At 44.3% G+C, this 23,803-nt stretch overlaps 1 protein-coding gene across 3 annotated transcripts in view; it reads left to right on the top strand.

Moving 5' to 3' along the window:
* The window catches only part of SORCS2 (sortilin related VPS10 domain containing receptor 2), a 1,081,958-nt gene that overhangs the window by 776,138 nt on the left and 282,017 nt on the right, over positions 1 to 23,803 (top strand). For all 3 annotated transcript variants that reach the window (XM_077280087.1, XM_077280089.1, XM_077280090.1), the window contains exons 4-5: positions 12,019 to 12,177; positions 15,720 to 15,793. In XM_077280087.1, the coding sequence (XP_077136202.1) occupies positions 12,019 to 12,177; positions 15,720 to 15,793 (233 nt within the window). The remainder of the gene's footprint in view (positions 1 to 12,018; positions 12,178 to 15,719; positions 15,794 to 23,803) is intronic.

The raw sequence follows: 23,803 nt of genomic DNA, 5'->3' as shown, positions 1-23,803 counted from the left end.
GGGAACCTAGGAAAAAGTTGAAATGAAAATAATTGTTTTGTTAACTTCTACAAAAGATACATTAAAATTTATCTGTAAAGTGTGCGGAAATGTTAATGGGAGCGTGAGCTTGAAGCAAAGTGATCAAAGACGTTTCACTGACAGAGGTAACACCTAGCTAAGTAATTCCAAAGAAATATGATGAGATAGGATATTTACATATGCTGAGCTATTCCACAAGCAAAGGGCTAATATACGATTTATATTGTTCAGGTGAAATCTCATCTAGAAAATGAATATTTTGTAATACGATGAGTTAGTACTGCCATTAACTTTATACTCATTACAGCTGAAAACGGCCACATACGGTATTTTATTTTCTGACCTGTTTTTATTTCTGAATATATATATATACAGTACAGACCAAAAGTTTGGACACACCTTCTCATTTAAAGATTTTTCTGTATTTTCATGACTATGAAAATTGTACATTCACACTGAAGGCATCAAAACTATGAATTAACACATGTGGAATTATATACTTAACAAAAAAGTGTGAAAAAACTGAAATTATGTCTTATATTCTAGGTTCTTCAAAGTAGCCACCTTTTGCTTTGATGACTGCTTTGCACACTCTTGGCATTCTCTTGATGAGCTTCAGGAGGTAGTCACCGGGAATGGTCTTCCAACAATCTTGAAGGAGTTCCCAGAGATGCTTAGCACTTGTTGGCCCTTTTGCCTTCACTCTGCGGTCCAGCTCACCCCAAACCATCTCGATTGGGTTCAGCAATGGTGACTGTGGAGGCCAGGTCATCTGGCGTAGCACCCCATCACTCTCCTTCTTGGTCAAATAGCCCTTACACAGCCTGGAGGTGTGTTTGGGGTCATTGTCCTGTTGAAAAATAAATGATGGTCCAACTAAACGTCAACCGGATGGAATAGCATGCCGCTGCAAGATGCTGTGGTAGCCATGCTGGTTCAGTATGCCATCAATTTTGAATAAATCCCCAACATTGTCACCAGAAAAGCACCCCCACACCATCACACCTCCTCCATGCTTCACGGTGGGAACCAGGCATGTAGAGTCCATCTGTTTACCTTTTCACAGTGGTTGGAACTAAAGATCTCAAATTTGGACTCATAAGACCAAAGCACAGATTTCCACTGGCCTAATGTTCATTCCTTGTGTTCTTTAGCGCAAATAAGTCTCTTCTGCTTGTTGCCTGTCCTTAGCAATGGTTTCCTAGCAGCTATTTTACCATGAAGGCCTGCTGCACAAAGTCTCCTCTTAACAGTTGTTGTAGAGATGTGTCTGCTGCTAGAACTCTGTGTGGCATTGACCTGGTCTCTAATCTGAGCTGCTGTTAACCTGCGATTTCTGAGGCTGGTGACTCGGATAAACTTATCCTCAGAAGCAGAGGTGACTCTTGGTCTTCCTTTCCTGGGGCGGTCCTCATGTGAGCCAGTTTCTTTGTAGCGCTTGATGGTTTTTGCCACTGCACTTGGGGACACTTTCAAAGTTTTCCCAATTTTTCAGACTGACTGACCTTCATTTCTTAAAGTAATGATGGCCACTCGTTTTTCTTTACTTAGCTGCTTTTTTCTTGCCATAATACAAATTCTAACAGTCTATTCAGTAGGACTATCAGCTGTGTATCCACCAGACTTCTGCACAACACAACTGATGGTCCCAACCCCATTTATAAGGCAAGAAATCCCACTTATTAAACCTGACAGGGCACACCTGTGAAGTGAAAACCATTCCCGGTGACTACCTCTTGAAGCTTGTCAAGAGAATGCCAAGAGTGTGCAAAGCAGTCACCAAAGCAAAAGGTGGCTACTTTGAAGAACCTAGAATATAAGACATAATTTCAGTTGTTTCACACTTTTTTTTAAGTATATAATTCCACATGTGTTAATTCATAGTTTTGATGCCTTCAGTGTCAATGTACAATTTTCATAGTCATGAAAATACAGAAAAATCTTTAAACGAGAAGGTGTGTCCAAACGTTTGGTCTGTACTGTATATATATACATATATATATATATATATATATATATATATATATATATATATATATATATATATATACACTGCTCAAAAAAATGAAGGGAACACTTAAACAGCAGAATATAACTCCAAGTAAATCAATCTTCTGTGAAATCAAACTGTCCACTTAGGAAGCAACACTGTTTGACAATCAATTTCATATGCTGTTGTGCAAATGGAATAGACAACAGGTGGAAATTATTGGTAATTATCAAGACACCCTCAATAAAGGAGTGGTTCTACAGGTGGGGACCACAAACCACATCTCAGTACCAATGCTTCCTGGCTGATGTTTTGGTCACTTTTGAACATTGGTCGTGCTTTCACACTCGTGGTAGCATGAGACGGACTCTACAACCCACACAAGTGGCTCAGGTAGTGCAGATCATCCAGGATGGCACATCAATGTGAGCTGTGGCAAGAAGGTTTGCTGTCAGTGTAGTGTCCAGAGACTGGAGGCACTACCAGGAGACAGGCCAGTACACCTGGAGACGTGGAGGGAGCCATAGGAAGGCAACAACCCAGCAGCAGAACCGCTATCTCAGCCTTTGTGCAAGGAGGAACAGGAGGAGCACTGCCAGAGCCCTGCAAAACGACCTCAATCAGGCCACAAATGTGCATGTGTCTGCACAAACGGTTAGAAACTGATTCCATGAGGATGGTCTGAGTGTCCAACGTCCACAGATGGCGGTTGTGCTCACAGTCCAACAACATGCAGGACACTTAGCATGCCGTGGAGAGCAATCTGCTGCCTGAAGCATCCTTCAGCATGACCGGTTTGGCAGTGCGTCAGTAATGGTGTGGGGTGGCATTTCTTTGGAGGGCCACACAGCCCTCCATGTGCTCACCAGAGGAAGCCTGACTGCCATAGGTATGAGATGAGATCTCCAGACCCCTTGTGAGACCATATGTGGTGCGGTTGGCCCTGGGTTCCTCCTAATGCAGGACAATGCCAGACCTCATGTGGCTGGAGTGTGTCAGCAGTTCCTGCAAGATGAAGGCATTGAAGCTATGGACTGGCCCACCCATTCCCCAGACCCGATTGAACACATCTGGGACATCATGTCTCACTCTATCCACCAACGTCACATTGCACCACAGACTGTCCAGGAGTTGGCGGATGATTTAGTCCAGGTCTGGGAGGAGATCCCTCAGGAGACCATCCACCGCCTCATAAGGAGCATGCCCAGGCATTGTAGGGAGATCATACAGGCACGTGGAGGCCACACACACTACTGAGCATCATTTCCTTGTCTTGAGGCATTTCCACTGAAGTTGGATCAGCCTGTAACTTCATTTTCCACTTTGATTTTGAGCATCATTCCAACTCCAGACCTCCGTGGGATATAAGTTGTGATTTACATTGATCATTTTTAGGTTTTATTGTTCTCAACACATACCACTATGTATTGAATAAAGATTTATAACTGGAATATTTCATTCAGTGATATCTAGGATGTGAGATTTTAGTGTTTCCTTTATTTTTTTGAGCAGTGTATTTTCATACATATAATTATTTTTTTATTTTATTTTATTTTATTTTTTTCATTCTGAGCATGATTATGGAGGTGTCATCTTGCCTGAGTGTGTTTTAACATAATTTAGTGATATAACTTACAGCAGCCACATGAACCATAGGAATCTGTAGTGTGGAGATGCTTATTGATTTCTATAAAACAGTGTTTTAGGCATGTTCTGTGGCCTGTGCAGAGGTCATTGTGCAGGGAGGAGGAGGAGAGGAGCTGTGACCTGTAACCAATGATTGATCCTGTGTCATCTGTATGTACAGTGTTACCTGGCATTGTAATCCTGGGTGTGACGATAGTGAAATGATTACCACAAAATTATCTCTATAGAACTACACGCGTCAGATGTTGAATATAGAATGTGTCAGATACTGATATAGAAATTTAAAAAAAATACTAAAGATTAAATAGTGACCATCAGTGGCGTAACTACAAAGTTATGGGCCCCGGTGCGAACTTTCAAATGGGGCCCCCCACCATGCCAAAATATATAGGTGAATTAGAAATGGCGACACGCACGAACGAACACGATCTGCGTTAGTATACATGCACCATTACAGAATTAGTTGTAGGCTGTGTTCACAAGACTGAAGTACACTGTCTGTATACAGACCACAACCTCCAGCCTCGTGGAGGGTATCCCGATCCAAACTCACACCCTCATCCTGGACTTCCTCTTCACGTTTAGTTTGTCCGAAGATGGAGACAGCGCTGATTGGTGCCGGGAAACACAACAGCACATCACAGCCCCGAGGGGGCCATCACAGAAATTGTGGGAACGACACAAGCACAGGAGGTGAGTATAGGCTTTATTATTTTATGGGGGTGAACATTTAGTTTAACACGAGGTTGTCCTAGTGGGAGACAATCCCTTTAAACATCCAGGCAAAGAAAAAACAGAAGTGCACTCACCGGTCTCTTGTGCGAAAGTCCTTTATTTAGAACATATGTGGGCACACTTGGGGAGAACATGGACAAAAGTCTTTTGTCCACGTTCTCCCCAAGTGTGCCCGCATATGTTCTAAATAAAGGACTTTCACACAAGAGACCGGTGAGTGCACTTCTGTTTTTTCTTTGCCTGGATTTTTACATTCCACTTTTTATGTGCACCCAGTGTCTAAGGTTAGGCATACATGGCATAGCTGCAGCAATCAGTTGTACTATTTATTTGTGGAGGCGGTGACACGTAGGCACATCGGTGCTGTGTATTTCTTCTATATTTCTACAATCCCTTTAAACAGTGGACTCTTTATTAGCCCATGTGGCAACATTTCAGTTTCATATCAGAGAAATGTTCTGTTATTGATCAGAAACGTTGCCACGTTGGGCCAATAAAGAGTCCGACACTTTTATCACAATCAATCAGAGTGCTCTGTGTGTGTGTGTGTGTGTGTATGTATATATATTATATATATATATATATATATATATATATATATATATATACAGACCCACACACACATTATATAAGTGAAACTGTGACTGCGGTATGTACATTATATAGGTTATACCACTGTGTGTAATATACTGCGACCGCTGTGTATAGCCCATATATAGCTGCAGTGTGTGTATGTGTGTGTGTGTGTGTATATATAACACACACACTGCGGCTGGCCTATATGGGCTATACACAGCGGTCGCAGTATATTACACACAGTGGTATAACCTATATAATGTACATACCGCAGTTGCAGTTTCAACTATACAATGTATATAGACTGCTGTAATGCATTATATAGGTGATACTGTGATTGCAGTGTATAGTCGCACTATATATACACAGCAGTATCACCTATATCACGTATATACACATTAGTCACAGTGTCACCTATATAATGAATATAGTCTTCTGTATATACATTATATAGGTGACACGGTGATTATGTACAGCAGTGTCACCTATATATTGTACATGCAGCAGTCTATACACATTATACAGGTCAAACTGCAAATGCTGCATATACATGAACAGCTTTCATCCTGGTACTCACCTGAGATGGGGGAGGATGAGGAGGGTCCACTGTCCAGCCAGTGTCTGAGGTGCTGAAGACTTGGAGCGGATGCCGGCCGGGGATTGGTGAGGAGAGCATTGTTCAGAGGGAGGCTCAGGCGTCTGTGTGGCCTTTTCACACTTCTGCACAGGCCCTGGTGTGCACACGCTCTCCTGTTTGGCCGCACTGACCAGGGCTGCAGACGCACACCCAAGCACGAACGAGGGCCGCACTCACAAAGGGCACAGAAATCACAGGGGGCATATAGCTGGGGGGCACAGATCATATTGGTGCATACAGCAGGGGGGGCACAGATCATATTGGGGTACACAGCGGGCACAGAGATCATATTGGTGCACACAGCGGGGGGCACAGATCATATTGGTGCATACAGCGGGGGGCACAGAGATCATATTGGTGCATACAGCGGGGCACAGAGATCATATTGGTGCACACAGCGGGGGGCACAGAGATCATATTGGTGCACACAGCGGGGGGCACAGAGATCATATTGGTGCACACAGCGGGGGGCACAGATCATATTGGTGCATACAGCGGGGGCACAGAGATCATATTGGTGCACACAGCAGGGGGCACAGATCATATTGGTGCACACATCGGGGGGCACACAGATCATATTGGGGCAAACAGTGGGGCACAGAGATCATATTGGGGCACACAGCGGGCACAGAGATCATATTGGTGCACACAGCGGGGGGCACAGATCATATTGGTGCATACAGTGTGGGGCACAGAGATCATACTGGTGCATACAGCGGGGGGCACAGAGATCATATTGGTGCATACAGCGGGGCACACATCATATTGGGGCAAACAGTGGGGCACAGAGATCATATTGGGGCACACAGCGGGCACAGAGATCATATTGGTGCACACAGCGGGGGGCACAGATCATATTGGTGCATACAGCGGGGGGCACAGAGATCATATAGGGGCACACAGCAGGGGGCACAGAGATCATATTGGGGCACACAGCGGGGGGCACAGAGATCATATTGGAGCATACAGCAGGGGGCACAGAGGTCATATTGGTGCACACAGCGGGGGGCACAGATCATATTGGGGCACACAGCTGGGGGCACAGAGATCATATTGGGGCACACAGCGGGGGGCACAGATCATATAGGGGCACACAGCGGGGGGCACAGATCATATTGGGGCACAGAGATCATATTGGGGCACACAGCAGGGGGCACAGAGATTATATTGGGGCACACAGATCATATTGGGGCACACATCATATTGGGGAAAACAGTGGGCGGTGGCACAGAGCTGAGGGGCACAGATCACCTGCAGAGAGGCACAGAGCTGGCAGCACAGAGATCGCTGTGGAGTCGACTCTGTTGGGCAGCAGCTCCTATTTCCGGAGTCGGGACAGGACAGGAGAGCATTGGGCGGTAACTCCGCCCACCCAGTAACTCCGCCCACCCCGATGACATCATTCCTGTGCTGCTGTGCAGGAGAGGCAGCGTTCTGTAATGAACGCTGCTTACCCTGCACTCGGGGGTTAAAGGGTCAGCAGCCGGCATGATGCGGCAGAATTGCGGACCTGCCGGCTGGCCGCATTTAAAGCCACCCACTGATTTAAAGGGCCGGCGGACAATTTTGTAGCTCAGTGCTTAGGGGCCCGCCCAGTCTTTGCTGGACTGGGCGGGCCCTAAGCATTCCAGGCCCAGTCGCAGCTGCGACGCCTGCGACCGCGGTAGTTCCGCCCCTGGTGACCATTGTTTTACTTTTATTTCCTAAATCACTAGTAAGCGTGAAAATAAGAAACTTTGTCAAATATCTTATCAGAAAAATCTGCTTCTTTCTCCTCCAGGACTGATCTTTCATTCTTAAAATTCTTAATTCATGGGTAAAATGTGTCTTCAGTGAGTACAAATTATCTAATTACTGAGATAGGAGATGACAGTTGGTGCTCATGTTCTATGGAGAACTGTAACTGTAGTTCCAGCAGAATGTCCGTGTTGGCCTTAAGCTCCTTCCTCCTCCAAGGACCAAGAATATAATTGAAGCGTGTCTAATAAACGTTTTAAAAGATAAAATGGATTGTGTCTTACAGCTATATTTCCTTTGAAAGAACAATTATCAGTAAAACTATGGTCATCCTCAGGCTTATTTAATTATCTCATATAGTAAGCCAATGATAGGTTTAAGATACAAAAAATTATTTTAAAGGGAATGTGTGATCAATAAATAATATTGGTTCAATCAGTTCTTATGGTAAATGCATTTGTAAAAAAAAATGGGAATTTTATTATTCATATTACAATTTTATTTATAAAAAGTATCTAAAATATAACTAGTAATTTGGCCATTTTCATACTGATTATTTTAAATTCTTACTTCCTGTCTTTTCAGGAAGAGTTTACAGCAGGCACCGTATCATCAGAGGCAGGATTACAATGACTGATAAAACCTCTATATACAGATGATAACAAAGGATGTTATTACGAGTGTTCACTGTATGGTGATCCATGTGTAATCCGTTTGCAGTGCAATGATGTGATTTCCTCACATCTAGTTATCCGTATGACATCCGTATGCAATGCGATTTTAACATGAGCTTTTACATACAGCAGTTCTCTGTCATTTACACATCGTTTTAAAACTAAATAGTCTTCAAAACACACACACATATACATACATACATATATATATATATATATATATATATATATATATATATATATACTGTATATACACCTATTCTATGTGTATATTTCTATTCTATCTATTCTAGTCTAACCTGTCAGTGTGATTTTACAGTACACTGCACACGAATTACCGGCTTTTCAAAGGACAGCGGTGCATAAAATACAGACAGCACTCGCATGCTGCGATTGCTGTGCGTTTTTTTCTCGCACCCACAGACTTGCATTGGCGAGACTCGGCCGATATACGCTTAAAATCACTCACATGTAGAATACGCCCAAGAAAAAAAATGGAGATATGAGTTTCCCCATAGATTAACATTGGTCTGAGTGCTATGCGATGTTTTCTCGCACAGCACTCGTCCGTATTATATGCTAGTGTGACTCCGGCCTAAACCTGATATTTCCATCTCCATAGTTGGTTCTACCACCTCCACTGTCTTGTGGTTATATTTGACTTCGATTTTTCTCTTCACTCCCTATACTCAATCACTCATGTCATCTGCATCTCAAAAACATCTCAAGAACCCAACCTTTTCTTACCTTTGAAACTGCAAAAACTCTGTGTTGCTCTTATACATTCTAACCTGGACTGCTGGAACTCTCTACTAATTTGTCTCTCTCTGACTAAAGACTCCCCTCTCCAATCCGTCCTGAATGCAACAGCCAGGATTATATTTTCGGCCAGCTTCTGCCCTGATGCCTCCACTCTGTTCCAGTCATTGCACTGGTTGCCCATCCACTATAGAGTTCAATATAGACTTATCTCTCTCACCCATAAAGCTCTCTACAGTTCTGCACCACCTTCTATTCTCTGCTCTGCAACTGATCAAAGACTAACATCGTCTATTATATGAAATGCCTACTTCCATTTGCAAGACTTATCTTGTGCTTCTCCAGTTCTCTGGAATGCACCACTTCAGACAATCTAGTTTATTCCCAGTATCCACTGTTGTGATCATGCTTTAAAAAACATATATAAAGTGCATTGTTGGCACCATAGAAATTATTATTATGTCCAAGTGGATGAGTCCCCAAAATAATACTCATTGGGTCCCATTTGATTTTGCTTCGGTGACCATCACAGGCTAGTTTTTCACTCTCCACTGACATTTTAGGCACATGAGAAGTTTGCCCGGTGCTGATCCAGTATTCTTGGGGATAATTATATAACTTCAACTGGCTACTAGCCTACAATCACTGAAGCCCCACTGTACAGTAATACTGAGCAATATCAACACCTGTTCACCTAATGGAGAAGCCATCGTATCACTCCTACCTCCTGAGTCAGTTCTCTGAAGTCATGGTGTGTAGACCATGAGAAAGCTTCCAGGGATGTAAAGCATTAGAAGAATTACGTCCAGTGACCCATTGAAGGAGATCTGGACATTACAGGATAAATCTCACTTTAGACGGAGCCTTGAAGGCAAATTTGCAGTTTTTATAATTATCGCTAAGTGACTGAATGTTCAATAATTTACACCTTGTGGCTAATCTGAATGACCATATGTCATATGACATGAAAATGGCGGGTTTATATGCAAAGTTTTATTAGAAGTTCTACTCTCTTTGTGTTGACTGACGAACGGAGATATCAAAACTGTCTAGAAACAAAACTCTTATTTTCTCAAAGCAGCAAATCAGAGCTCAGCTTTTATTTCTTAAACTGCTCTGGAAAAATGAAAGCTTGGCTGTGATTGTTTGACACTTGGTGAATTAACTCGATCATCTCAACCAAGGCCCTTATCTGAAACTCGGGCAGCGATGACAGGTCACTGAGAGTCAAAGACCAGATGCCGGTGGCGGGCTTGGAAATATGGAGAAAGGCAGGAGAGCTGGAAGTGCCGGGTCCACCTTCTGAGATTGCGATTAACACTTCAAGGCTGGATTCCTCTCCAATGTCCATATGAAATACTACAAACAATATATGGATTTAATAAGCATTAACGAGCCTTTGCAGAAAAGCCTTTGGTTAGAGGTGTAATATCCTGATGACAGTTTTCTTTTAAAAGGGGTTGTCTAGTGAAAACAAATGATCACTTATCCGTAGGGTAGCTGATGTCCTGCTGATCTGTGGGAGTCCGACCTCTGGAACCCACACTGGTGGGTAGATAGGGAATTTTTTATCACCGACAGGCCACTTTTATCGTTACAAATTGGAGTGGTAGATCAGACACCCAACAGCAACTTTTTCGCTGTGGGACAACTACAAAATCCTTAGTGCAGTGCTCTCAAACCACATGGGGTATGAATGGAGCAGCCAGTGGCTTAGATAAAGTCCAATAAACCCCCAGAGCAAAACTTGGACCTGGGCCCTCAACTTGCATGTTGGTCAGATGTATGGGCTCTTGCATCATTCTTGATCGTATAAAGACATGCGTGTTCGCCCCCACGTGATAATGTCTCCCTTTCTGGCTCCTTCCTTTAATAATCTCCTCCATCTTGGGCCCCTTCCTGTAATAATATGCCCCATAATAGTACTTTTCTATTAATAATATTCCCATCCTGGCTCCTTACGCTAATTATGCCCTCCATCCTGGACCCCATGCTATAAGAGTTTCCCCTATACTGGGCTCCTTGCTGGTATAATGCCCCATATCCTGGGCTTCTTCTTGGTATAATGTTCTCCTTCATGTAATAATGTCCCCTGTCCTGGGCCCTTTATTTAATAGGCGGATATCATCCTGGACCTCTCCCAGTATCCTTTAACATAGTCCCCCATCCTGGTGTAATGCCCCCCATCCCGAGCCCCTTCTGTTCTTATCCAGAACATTTTAAAAAGAAAAAAACAAATATTCTTACCTCTATTCCCATGACGTGCGGGTCCTCCTCTATATTCAGCAGCTGACTTCAGTGTGCCGGCAGGGGCAGCGCATGATGTCACTGCCATGCGCCATCCATCACGAGCAAGCTGACATCTGCTGTCTGCCTCTGCTTGGCTGGCAGCATTTATTGCAGTGCGGGGAGCTGGCGGGTCTCTGCACTGCAATACATCCGAGGACGCGCATGCAGATGAATTGGGGCTAGGAATGGCAGGTCCCCCTCCTGCATGGATCTGCTCTTGGTTGCAGAAGGTGTGACCCCAATCATTACACCCTTGGGAGCCGCAGTCGAGCATTTCCGCCTTTCCGTTCCGATGGGAATAAAAGTGCCCGATCTTCCTATTTGTGAAGGTCTCAGTGGTCAGACCCATATCCTGCAGAAGGGGGGTAACTGGTTTTCACTGGAGAACGCCTTTAATACCCGCTATACAAATCTTTATATAAGGAGCTCCCTCTAGTGGCAGATACAAGCAGTGAGAACTTTAGAGTTTAGCTCTACAACTTTTGGGTTGTTTTTCCAAAGTTGGACCAAAGAGGGTCTGGGGTTTTATTTTATTATAAATATATTGTATTCTCATCGATTTTTCTGGCTAACACGGTACCACAATACAATTTGTTATTGTACATCATTTTATTATAAAGAAACCTGTGTCATCATTGCCTAAACTTTAGAAATCAGCACAGTGATTTACTCTGCCAGGATTGTAGGGTAAATAAGCGATTTTACATATTGCTGACATCAATAAGCGATTTTACATATTACTGACATCAATAAGTGATTTTACATATTCCTGACATTCCTTTATCGCTGCTTTTTGCATCTTCTTGCTTTCAGCCACGTTTGTTTTCCCGCTGAAGATTCCGACTGTTACAATCGCATAAATTCATTATAAAACAATCAGAACTTGAGATTATTATTTTTTCTACATTGTCATTAATGATTTCCCTTTGTTCTGCTCTTGTTCCTCTTTGCAGATTATTCTCGTCAGCTCTTCCGTCTCTGAGCAATGCCTTTTCATGACCTGCGACGAAGGGGCGACCTTTCAAAAACAAGTGATTTCCTTCTCTGTGGAGACCCTCGTTTTTCATCCAAAAGAGGAGGACAAGTTACTTGCTTACAGCAAGGATGCCAAGGTATCGATCGTATCTTCAGCTTTCTGGTCAAATTGATCTTTCTGCAATTTTATTTATTTTAGATTTGTGAAGTATTCACAGACCAACACATAGCACGATACACAAATAAGTGAACACTTCCCTTATAGAAAGCAGACACATTAGCCCAATATCTGAATTCCAGATTGGGTGGTATTTTAGGTCTGGTAAACCTGCTGCAGTGTAGTCCTCCATAATGCTGAGCTCTGTATTACCCCGCCCACACCACTGATTGGCAGCTTTCTGCCTATACACAGTATACACAGAAAGCAGCCAATCAGTGGTGTGGGCGGGGTTATACAGAGCTCAGCATCCAGAGCACTACTTGATCTGCAGCAGATGAAACACTGATTTTATCAAAATGACAGCAAGCAGCCCAGTAAGGGATACATCACTGAAATCAGAATATCTGCCCCTATGTTATTCTGCTCTCAGGTAGGGTAGAGAAAACTTGGTGACAGATTCACTTTTATAGAGTGTGCTGACCATGTACACAATCTTATACATTTTATGAATTGTTATACACATACTAGAGGTGTAACTAGGGGTTCAGCATGGGAAGTGGGGTATCAAACACATCTGAGCAGTGACCATGTAGTGGTAGATGCCAGTTCTGCTGACCATATTAGTTTCCTGGGAAAAATAGTGACGTTCTTTCAATTTTACCTTCTTTTCTTCCCGACCCAGACCATTATGACAACTTCTTCCAGACACAACTTGTCTGCAAAATTTGCAACAGAGACACATTTCACTTCTCATTTTTTCAGTATCATCTCCACCTATTCTCCATCTACACAAACTCCACATCAGGATAGGTGATAGATAATATGGTCGCCGGAGTCCCATTGCTCACTAGAACTGGGGTTTCAAGTTTCTGTTTTAAAGAGGTGAAATAGACCAGTAGTCAGACATGCATACGACTGCCCCATTCAATGTCTATGGAACCGGCAGAAATAGCCAAGAACTGTACTTAGGGTACCGTCTCACAGTGGTACTTTGGTCGCTACGACGGCACGATCCAGGACGTTCCAGCGATATACATACGATCTCGCTGTGTCTGACACGCTACTGCGATCAGGGACCCCGCTGAGAATCGTACGTCGTAGCAGATCGTTTGAAACTTTGTTTCGTCGTCAAGTGTCCCGCCGTGGCGGCATGATCGCATCGTGTAACAAAGGTGTGCACGATATTGTATACGATGTAATGCTTGGAGGAGCTTGATACGTAGGAGCGCCAAATTCTCCACCTCCTGTGTGCTGATTGGGCGGTACAATACTGTGCGCTCATTCGACAGACGTGGTACTATTGTATAGCAGACGTTCAGTTCCACCAAGTGTTCAAGAACAAAATGAAGAAGGTACTTTTGAAAGCTGAGGTCGCGTCGGGAACAATAGCGCTCAGGTGACAATTTTTCCAACCAATGCGCGCACAGTAACCAACGGCCAATCAGCACATTACAGGTGTAGATAGCTAGCAGCACAACACGCCCCTCGTGAACAACGTCATGCATAGATTATGCAAAATGTGCTCTGAATTGTGAGAGCATCTCCTGTGTGACATGCCCGTACGACTGTCCCGTACGACTTCTACTTCGCAAATACGTCAAGAAATTATCGCTCCAGCGCCGTGCATTGCGAAGTGTGACCGCAGTCTACGACGCTGGAGCGATAATGGAGCGACGCTGGAGCGTCACGGATCGTGCCGTCGTAGCGACCAAAGTGCCACTCTGAGACGGTACCCTTAGGTATCTTCATCAGTGCCATAAACATTGAATAGATTAGTAGTGTGCATGCATAATAATCACTCACTTCAAAACTGCTCTGTCATCAGATTTCACAACATAAAATGCATTCATTATTAAATAAATCTCTTAGATCAGATTAGCCTGGTGTACTTAGTTTGTAAATCCATGTTGTAATCGCTCAGTCATACTGATATTACAATAAACATTAGGTAAAGATTAAGTGTACTCAGTCTCTGTCCACCTGCCAGATTGACAGCTGCAGCTTGTGCTGAGCAGTGTGAGATCTCAGTAAGGAGGAGGGGCACTGAGGAGCTGGGGCACTGAGGAGCTGTCAATCAGGCTAAGTGGGAGGAGATTCAGCTGCAACATGGAGGAGAGACACTGTAACAGACTAGATGCCTAGAAATTCAGCAGCAGGGAGGGTGGACATTGAGGGGCTGTCAATCGGGCTAAGTGAGAGGAGATTCAGCAGCAGGGATGAGGGGCACTGAGGAGATGTCAATCAAACTAGGTGTGTGGAGATTCAGCAGCAGGGAGGAGGGGCACTGAGGAGATGTCAATCAGACAAGGTGTGTGGAGATTCAGCAGCAGGGAGGAGGGGCACTGAGGAGATGTCAATCAGACAAGGTGTGTGGAGATTCAGCAGCAGGGAGGAGGGACACCGAGGAGATGTCAATCAGACTAGGTGTGTGGAGATTCAGCAGCAGGGAGGAGGGGCACTGAGGCGATGTCAATCAGACAAGCTGTGTGGAGATCCAGCAGCAGGGAGGAGGGGCACTGAGGAGATGTCATTCAGACAAGGTGTGTGGAGATTCAGCAGCAGGGAGGAGGGGCACTGAGGAGATGTCAATCAGACAAGGTGTGTGGAGATTCAGCAGCAGGGAGGAGGGGCACTGAGGAGATGTCATTCAGACAAGGTGTGTGGAGATTCAGCAGCAGGGAGAAGGGGGCACTGAGGAGATGTCATTCAGACAAGGTGTGTGGAGATTCAGCAGCAGGGAGGAGGGGCACTGAGGAGATGTCATTCAGACAAGGTGTGTGGAGATTCAGCAGCAGGGATGAGGGGCACTGAGGAGATGTCAATCAGACAAGGTGTATGGATATTCAGCAGCAGGGAGGAGGGGCACTGAGGAGATGTCATTCAGACAAGGTGTGTGGAGATTCAGCAGCAGGGAGGAGGGGCACTGAGGAGATGTCATTCAGACTAAGTGAGGAGAGATCGAACTTAAGAATTCTACAGGCATTCTGACAAAGTTTTCAAAGTAAGTACACTGGCCTCATGAGGTCTAAGAGATTTCTATGACATTGAATGCAATTTGTGTTATGTATGCTCCTCATGATCTAGGGCTTGGCTAATACCACATATTTATTTCCAACACTATGAATATAACATTTACAATCTATGAACGATACATCTTATTCAGAAACCTCGATGAAGGAGGTTGAGCATTTTATGAATGTTCTACAGCACAATAACACAGGCGTAATATTTCTACAGATAGATTGCATCTTCCCTATCGAGTACACAGTATAACTTGTCTTGAAAATTGTACGGTATTACCCTCTCAACAATAGTAATGGAGAGCTGTTCAAGACATAACACAAATAATATCCCATCTTCTTGACAAAATCCACAAATCTTAAGGAACATCAAATTGATTTAAAGTCAATCTCATCCCCCGTGTACCTGCTGCCCACCCAACGCTGTGACAGTCTGATTCACTAATCTGTCACCACCCCATTATATCAGCATAATCCTGTTTATATTTTCCTTCTGCAGCTTTATGTCTCTGTAAATCTTGGAAAACAATGGGATCTTTTTCGAGAACAAGTCACCAAAGAACATATATTCTGGTAAGTTCTCCGTTTCTGTTCTTAGTAAAACAATGTCACTTTTGGATGGTTGGCTTTTTCCACCTTTTTTCCTACTTTTACACCTCATGTACATAAAAGAGGCGAATGAATGTAGCCTGTAGGGTGGCACTCAGAGTCCCTTTTGTTCTACATCTCTGTAGGTACTACATATGCCACAAAGTTATGGTCAAGTTGTCCCTTAGAAGCAATGATAGTATGGGGGCTGAGATTTTCGGAATTTGGCAGCCTATGGAGCATACATGGCAATAATTTTTTTTCTGTTGAATTTTGTATGAAATCGCAATTTCAGACAAATGGAAGAATAGTAGAGCCCCACAGACATTTATTGGTGCCATACTATAGATATGTAAGGAGATAGACATACTGCCCACTGTGGGGCAGTGTCCGGTGTCACATGTGAGGGTCGCTGTGTTCCCCCCTGGCTGCGCACGGAAGCGTATGGAGACCATGGGAGAAGTGTATTGCAGTCACAGGCATAGCTGTAATTACAATGCAGAATAAAAGTGAGTATATGTCTTGGACAAGCTATTTGTCCACGGCAGATGTAAGAAAACCTGCTAGGATTTTAAAACCTTCCGCAAAACCACTCCAAATAACCTTTGCCTTCTCTCTGTCCGGACACCTATTTAGAAAGGGGGCCATCTTTTGAAGCTTCACTGGTGTCATGACCGGCACCCACTGCGGGCTTCCCCCTTAATTTTTTAAAACATTTTGATGCTCCATGGGAACTCCCATTGCAAAAGGAGCATACGTGCCTGAACTTAGAGGTACTGCCGTACTTGCATTGGCCATCGTTGAATTGCCAGCACGTTCTGTTTTTTTTTTCTTTTGATCCTTGCGTCCCCTGACCACCGCTTCGGTGTCCTGCTTGCTGACTGCTGCTAGCTCCGCTCACGTGAAAGGACTGCCCATACTGGACTGGAGCCATAACCTTCAGCCAAAGCCCAATATCCTTCTGATCCCACTTAATCTCGGGTCTTACTGCCTTCCTTTGCCTAAATTGCTCGTCGTAGTGCAGCCATGCCATACCTCCGTATGTACGGTGCGCCTCTCCAATCGCATCCAAATAGCAGAATAAACCAGAACAATTTTCAGGAAATTTTTCTCCAATAACGGTAGCCAAAATCGCAAACGCCTGCTGCCAATTAACTAATGTCTGCGGAATCAGCTGCCACCGCCGCTTTTCTTCTTCCTCTTTTTTATTATCATTGTTTCCTTTGTCTAAATTAAACTTTTCCAATGGAAGAAGGGAAAATATTTTCACATATTCATCCTGCCAAATCTTCTCCTTTACCTCTTTCTTCAAATGGGCTCCCAGGGGGCCCTCAAAACACACATAGACCTCACCCTTTGCTCGATCATCCAACTTAATCGCATCCTCTTTTTCCGTTTGTACCGGCACAGATACACCGGAACCCATGGCACATTCCCCTTCAACCGATACCAGATGCTCACTTGCAACCTGCGACCCAAAAGCTATCCCCGGCAACCATGCCCCAACAGGCCCCACAGCACCCATTGCCCCACTCTCTAATCTCTGCAAAACCTGCGCCATACTAAGCAAGATGTCGCGATGGCCCCGATCCCCCTCCCCGCTAGGGCCTCCCAACTGCCCTCCCTCTGACCCTAGCTATTGACTCCCCACACCCTCCTGTAACATAGCCCCTGTGGGCGACAAACGGCACATAGAATCATGCTCACCAAGCTGCGCAGGTGCTGTTTCTCCGCCAGCCGTAAATCTGGAGTCCTGCCGCCTTGTATCTTCCTGATGATCGCTGCCCGACTCAGATTCCTCTTCTCATCTCTGTGGCCCCAGGCCCACACCCCTGACCTCCTCATCATGGGGGACTGGTGGCCTTAAAGAGCCTTGCTCCGCTGACTGTCTCCTCGAGCGTTACCGTACTGGGGTGCCCAAACCGTGCCCAACAGATAGCGGCCACACGATCTGTCAGGCAGTCCTTGGTCACTGCCCGCCGCTCTTCCTGCCTGTCCAAGTCGCACTGGGCCTGGCAACATGGACTCCTGCTGCTGCCTGCCTGCCGAAGACCTCCTCCTGTTGCTGCATCCGCCAGGCGTCCTGGACCCCGCACCACACCGGGTACCTGCCGCATTGTCCTGCCTTGTGGAAGTGTGCCCCGCACTGCCTGTTGGCACTTCCTCCTCCACCGCCGAGCTGCCAGGACCCCGCCGCAGTTCAGTGCTTCTGCTGTACCCGCCTCAGGCCCTTGACGCAATACGTGTAGGCCGCCATGATAATCCAGCCTGCCCTTCCTGTCCCGGCCACGCTTCTGCTGCAGCCTGTGTCCCCGACGCGGCCTGCTTTTCCGATCCGGCCTGCGCTCCTCTCAGACTCCGCTGCCCTGCGCCAGCAGACTGGCTGCGTGGGTTCCTGCCGGGGCGGGCACAGCGGGGTGAAGCCACATGACCGTGCCCGCCGAAGCCTGCACCTGCTATGCGCCACCATGTCCAGTGAAAGTCTCTCCGGGGTCTAGTCCTCCTGCCCCACCTGCTCAAGTCACACGACCTAGTGGCACCCAAGAGGGAAAACAATTGTTCCTCCAGCCATCCTCCCCACCTGGAGCGAGCGACGTTCCTCAGCCGGTCCATCAGGTCATCAACGGACTCCATGAGGTAACTTCACAGGTCTTCACTCTCCAGTTTCTTTTTTAAAATGGCGATATTTCCGCCCTTTTTTCCCATCCAAACTACTCCATAGGCCTGCCCCCTATAACCCCCCACTTTCTTAACCTCAACCAATCCCTGTCCTTCCTATGACCCCTTCTGGAAACCCCTCCTAGCCAACTGCAGTCATGGGGTGCTTCCATCTAGCTATGCCTATTCCAGCCCCCAGCTTAGCTCAGCTGACAACTATTTCTCCAGATTTCCCCATACACATGAACGCTCGGCTGACAGCTATTTCCCCACGCGCACAGGAACAATCGGTTCAGCTGTCAGTTTTCTCTTCCAATCCTCCATACACAGGAATGATCGGCTCGGCCGACAGCTATTTCTCCTGATTTTACGGCTCTGCTGAGCGCTGCTGTGTACTCTATGAGAAAGTCATTACCAGAATTATTTGGGAGCTTATCTACAAGAGAACAAAATGATTGGTTGTTGAAAATCCAACAAGCCAGATCCTTTTATCCTTTTCTCCCCAACATCATCTTTTTAAGTAAATAAAATTGAGCTTCAATACAGGCATAGCCTAGGAATAAGAGGGGTGTTGTTCACAAATTAAAAGTACAACCTTTACTAGACTCATTTTTTAACATTGTTTTATTGGTTTTAAGCCCTATTCCCACATATCGTAAATGCTTTATTTTTTGTTGCCCTGCATTTTTTTTGTAGAACATCTGCTGAATTTAGCAGTAAAGTGGATGTGAATTCATGAAAAACATCTGCCCACTGGGTGTTTAAAAAAGCTGTTGGATTGTGTTATTTGGTTTGTTTTTTCCTTATTGGCTTCTATGGAGAGTCGCACGTAAGTGCAGAATCCCATTTTTCTGCATTAAAAAAATGAGTAAAAAATGCTTCTTCAAATCTGCACTAAAAATCCACCAAAAAGGAGGAAAATGCATAAAATGCATACAATAATCAGAGCAGATATTGTTATTATTGTTAATGTGTATTTTGTTGTCGACACCCACAGAAGAAATGCAGCAGAGATAAAGCATGGCCGCATACTTTAATGGTGCAGAGGCATAAACCCATGTAACTATTTTTTTTCATGTGAAGATAGCTCATTAGATTGGATGATTATCTGCTCTTCTATAGAAAACCACAGATAAGACCGTATCACAGCGAGATGAGTCAAATCTCAAACTCTGCTCTGCTGCATAAATATTCAGATAAGACATGAGATAAAACAGTCAGAAATTAAGTTAAAATTAGTTTTTCCACAGCCCAGACTGGAGTTTGGCAATTAGTGGCAGCGTTCTACATAACAACAGTGAACGCTCATATCTGATGGTGGAGCTTCAAAGAACAATTCATTCTGTAATGAAACGCAGCAGCAATATGAGGGTAATATCAGATGAAAGTTGTGTAGTTTTCTGGAAAATCAGACGCATTTCATAAAATGAGAAGAAAAATGCAAACAGAGGCCATATGGAACATGTAATTAGGGATTTCTAGGCTTAGCTCCACCTAAAACGAACATGGGGTATAAAATCTATTTTATCTATCATCTAGCTAGCTATCTAGAAATAAAAAGCAGGCAGAACTTCAGAAAAATTCCCTTGTGGACTTTATTAGCTCTTATGGTGTGGCAACGTTTTGGTTGTGACCAACCTTTTCCCCATTGCCAATAAAGAATTGAAAAAAATACAGATATTTGGTATCGCCACATTCCTAAAAGTCTTATCTATCAAAATATAAAATGAAGCCCTTTTTCGACATCAGGCGTAATAGTACGCCGATGTCAGACTCCCTTTATGTGGGCTCCGCCGCTGAGCCCACATCTTTCCCGGGACATGTCCGCTGTTTTGAACAGCTGACATGTGCCTCTAACAGCCACGGGTGGAATCGTGATCAACCCACGGCTGTTAACTAGTTAAATGCTGCTGTTAATCTCTGACAGCGGCATTTAACGCGCGCTTCCAGCAAGTGCGTCGGAAATCTTGCCCATATATATATATATATATATATATATATATATATATATATATATATATATATATATATATGTATATATATATAAAAGTTCAAATCACCCCCCTTTCAAAATAAAACAAAAATCAAACTTACGCATATTTGGTATCACCACGTTCAGAATCGTCCGATCTATCAATATAAAAAAGGAATTAACCCGATTGCTAAACGGCGTAACGAGAAAAAAAGTCAAAATGCCAGAATTACGTTTTTTGGTCGCCGCAACATTGCATCCCCACAACTCTGCAACTCTCTACCACAACATATTAGATCGCCTACCATCGAAAACTTCGAAAAGAACCTGAAGACCTACCTCTTCCAACAAGCCTACAACCTGCAGTAACCACCGCTCGACCAAACCACTGCACGACCAGCTCTACCCTCTCCTATTGTACCCTCACTTAACCCTTGTAGATTGTGAGCCCTCGCGGGCAGGATCCTCTCTCCTCCTGACTTGTGTTGTACTGTACTTGTTTTTATTATGTATACCCCTCCTCACATGTAATAAATAATAATAATGACGGGTGATCAAAAAATCGTATCTGCACCAAAATAATATAATTAAAAACATCAGCTCGACACACAAAAAATAAGCCCTCACCCAACCCGAGATCACGAAAAATGGAGACGCTACGGGTATCAAAAAATGGTGCAATTTATTTATTTTTTGTAGCATACTTTTAATTTTTTTTTTCACCACTTACATAAAAAAGAATCTAGACATGTTTGGTGTCTGTGAACTCTTAATGACCTGGAAATCATAATGGCAGGTCAGTTTTAGCATTTAGGGAGCATGGTAAAAACAACTGTGGGATTGCACCTTTTTGCAATTTTACTGCACTTGGAATTTTTTTTCCTGTTTTCCAGTACACAATATGTTAAAACCAATTGTGTTGTTCAAAAGTACAACACAAAAAACACAAGCCCTCACATGACCAAAAAATAAAAAAGTTGTGGCTCTGGGAAGAAGGGGAGCAAAAAATGAAAATGCAAAACAAAAAATATCTCTGGTCATTAAGGGGTTAATTAATCTGTTCTGTAAACGCTGTAACAAGAGAAAAAATCAAACCGTCTGCCATAATTTTTTGGGAGTAACTACAACGTCTTTGAAAAGAAAGCAATAAAAACAGATCAAAACGTCATATACAGCCAACAATTTTACATTTTAAAAATCTACAAGAAGGAAAATGAAATTTTGCTAAAGTTTGGGCACACGGGTAGATTTGTGTGCTCAGATAACTTTGACCAATGTTTCAGACCTTAATTAGCCTGTTAGGTTTATGGCTTGTTCACTATCATTGTTAGGAAATGGCAAGTGATGTAAATTTCCCAGCTTTATAAAAACTTTCTCTAACCTTGTGCCAAGAAACAGCAGAGCATGGGTCCTTCTAAGCAGATGCCTAGCACTCTGAAAATGAATATAGTGGAGGCCCACAAAGCAGGAGAAGGATAGAAGAACATAGCACAGCGTTTTCATCTTGCCCTTTCCTCAGTTTGAAATATAATTAAGAAATGACAGTTAACAGGAACAACTGAGGTCAAGATAAGGTCTGGAAGACCAAGCACAATTTTATGGAGAGCTGCTCGTAGGGTTGCTAGAGAGGCAAATCAAACCCCCGGCGTGACTGCAAAAGACCTTCAGAAACATTTAGCAGATTCTGGAGTTGTGGTACATTGTTCAACTGTTCAGAGACACCTGCACAAATATGACCTTCATGGAAGAGTCATCAGAAGAAAACCTCTCCTGCATCCTCACCATAAAATTCAGCATCAGAATTATGCAAAAGAACTAATCAAGCCTGATGCATTTTGAAAAAAGTCCTGTGGACCGATAAGGTTAAAATAGAACTCTTTGGCCACAATGATCAAACATATGTATGGAGAAAAAAAGGGCACAGAATATCAGGAAAATAACATCTCGCTAACCATTTAGCACGAGGAAGGATCAATCATGCTTTGGGGTTTTGTTGCAGCCAATGGCATGGGGAAAATTTCACGGGCAGAGGGAAGAATGGATTCAATGAAATTTCAAGAAATTCTTATTGGAAACATAACACCATCTGTAAAAAAGCTGAAATTGAAAAGATGATGGCTTCTAGAAAAGGAATAATGATCCTAAATACACATCAAAATACACAAGAGACTACCTCAAAAGGCGCAAGCTGAAGGTTTTACAATGGCCCTCACTGTCCCCTGATCTGAGCATCGTTGAAAATTTGTGGCTAGACCTCAAAATAGCAGTGCATGCAAGACGACACAGGAATCTCACTGAGCTGGAAGAATATTCCAAGGAAGAATGGATGAGAGTCCCTCAAACAAAAACTGAAAGACTCTTGTCTGGCTACAAAAAGCATTTACAATCTGTGATACTTTCAAACGGGGGTGATACTAGATACTAACCATGCAGGGTATCCAAACGTTTGCATCGGCCCATTTTCCTTTTTGTAATTTTTAAAACATAAAAATAGATGAAAGTGTGCAGTATATATATTTTTTGCCTAAAGTACAAAGGAAAGGAGTCATCTTTAAGTTTAGGCCATTTAGACATAATTTAATCTTCTTGGTTTATATTATACTAGCTATTGAACCCATTCTATGCCCGGGTGGCGAGCATTTATATTGGTATATGGTCTCCATCCTGGTATGTGTTGCTTCCATCCTGCGCCCTAATCTTGTCATGTGCTGCTACCATATTGCGCCCCCATCCTGTCATGTGCAGCCCCCATCCTGTTTTGTGTACCTCCATCTTGTGATGTGCTACTATCTTCCTGAGCACTCATCCTGTCACGTGCTCCCATCCTGTACCCCAATCCTGTCATGTGGTGGTCCCATCCTGTACCCCAATCCTGTCATGTGGTGCTCCCATACTCCACCCCCATCCTGTCATGTGCTACTCTCTTCCTGAGCCCTCATTCTGTCATGTGCTCCCATCCGGAGCTCCCATCCTGCACCCCCATGCTGTCATGTGCTGCTCCCATCCTGCGCCCTTATCCTGTCATGTAGTGCTTGCATCCTGCACCCACATGCTGTCATGTGCTGCTCCCATCCTGCGCCTACACTTTGGTTATGTGCTGCTCCCATCCTGCGCCCCATCCTTTCATGTGCTGCTCTCATCCTGCGCCCCCATCCTGTCACGTGCTATTCCCATCCTGCGCCCTTATCCTGCCATGTGCTGCTCCTATCTTGTGCCCCCATCCTGTCATGTGCTGCTCCCATCCTGTCATGAGCTGCTGCCATCCTGCTCCCCCGTTCTGTCATGTGCTGCTCCCATCCTGCGCCCCCATTCTGTCATGTGCTGCTCCCGTCCTACCCCCCCGTTCTGTCATGTGCTGCTGCCAT

The sequence above is a fragment of the Ranitomeya variabilis genome, chromosome 1 (genome assembly GCF_051348905.1).
Source record: "Ranitomeya variabilis isolate aRanVar5 chromosome 1, aRanVar5.hap1, whole genome shotgun sequence".
NCBI lineage: Eukaryota > Metazoa > Chordata > Amphibia > Anura > Dendrobatidae > Ranitomeya > Ranitomeya variabilis.
Note: the sequence above shows the minus strand (reverse complement) of the source record. Positions and strands in the feature narration are given on the sequence as shown.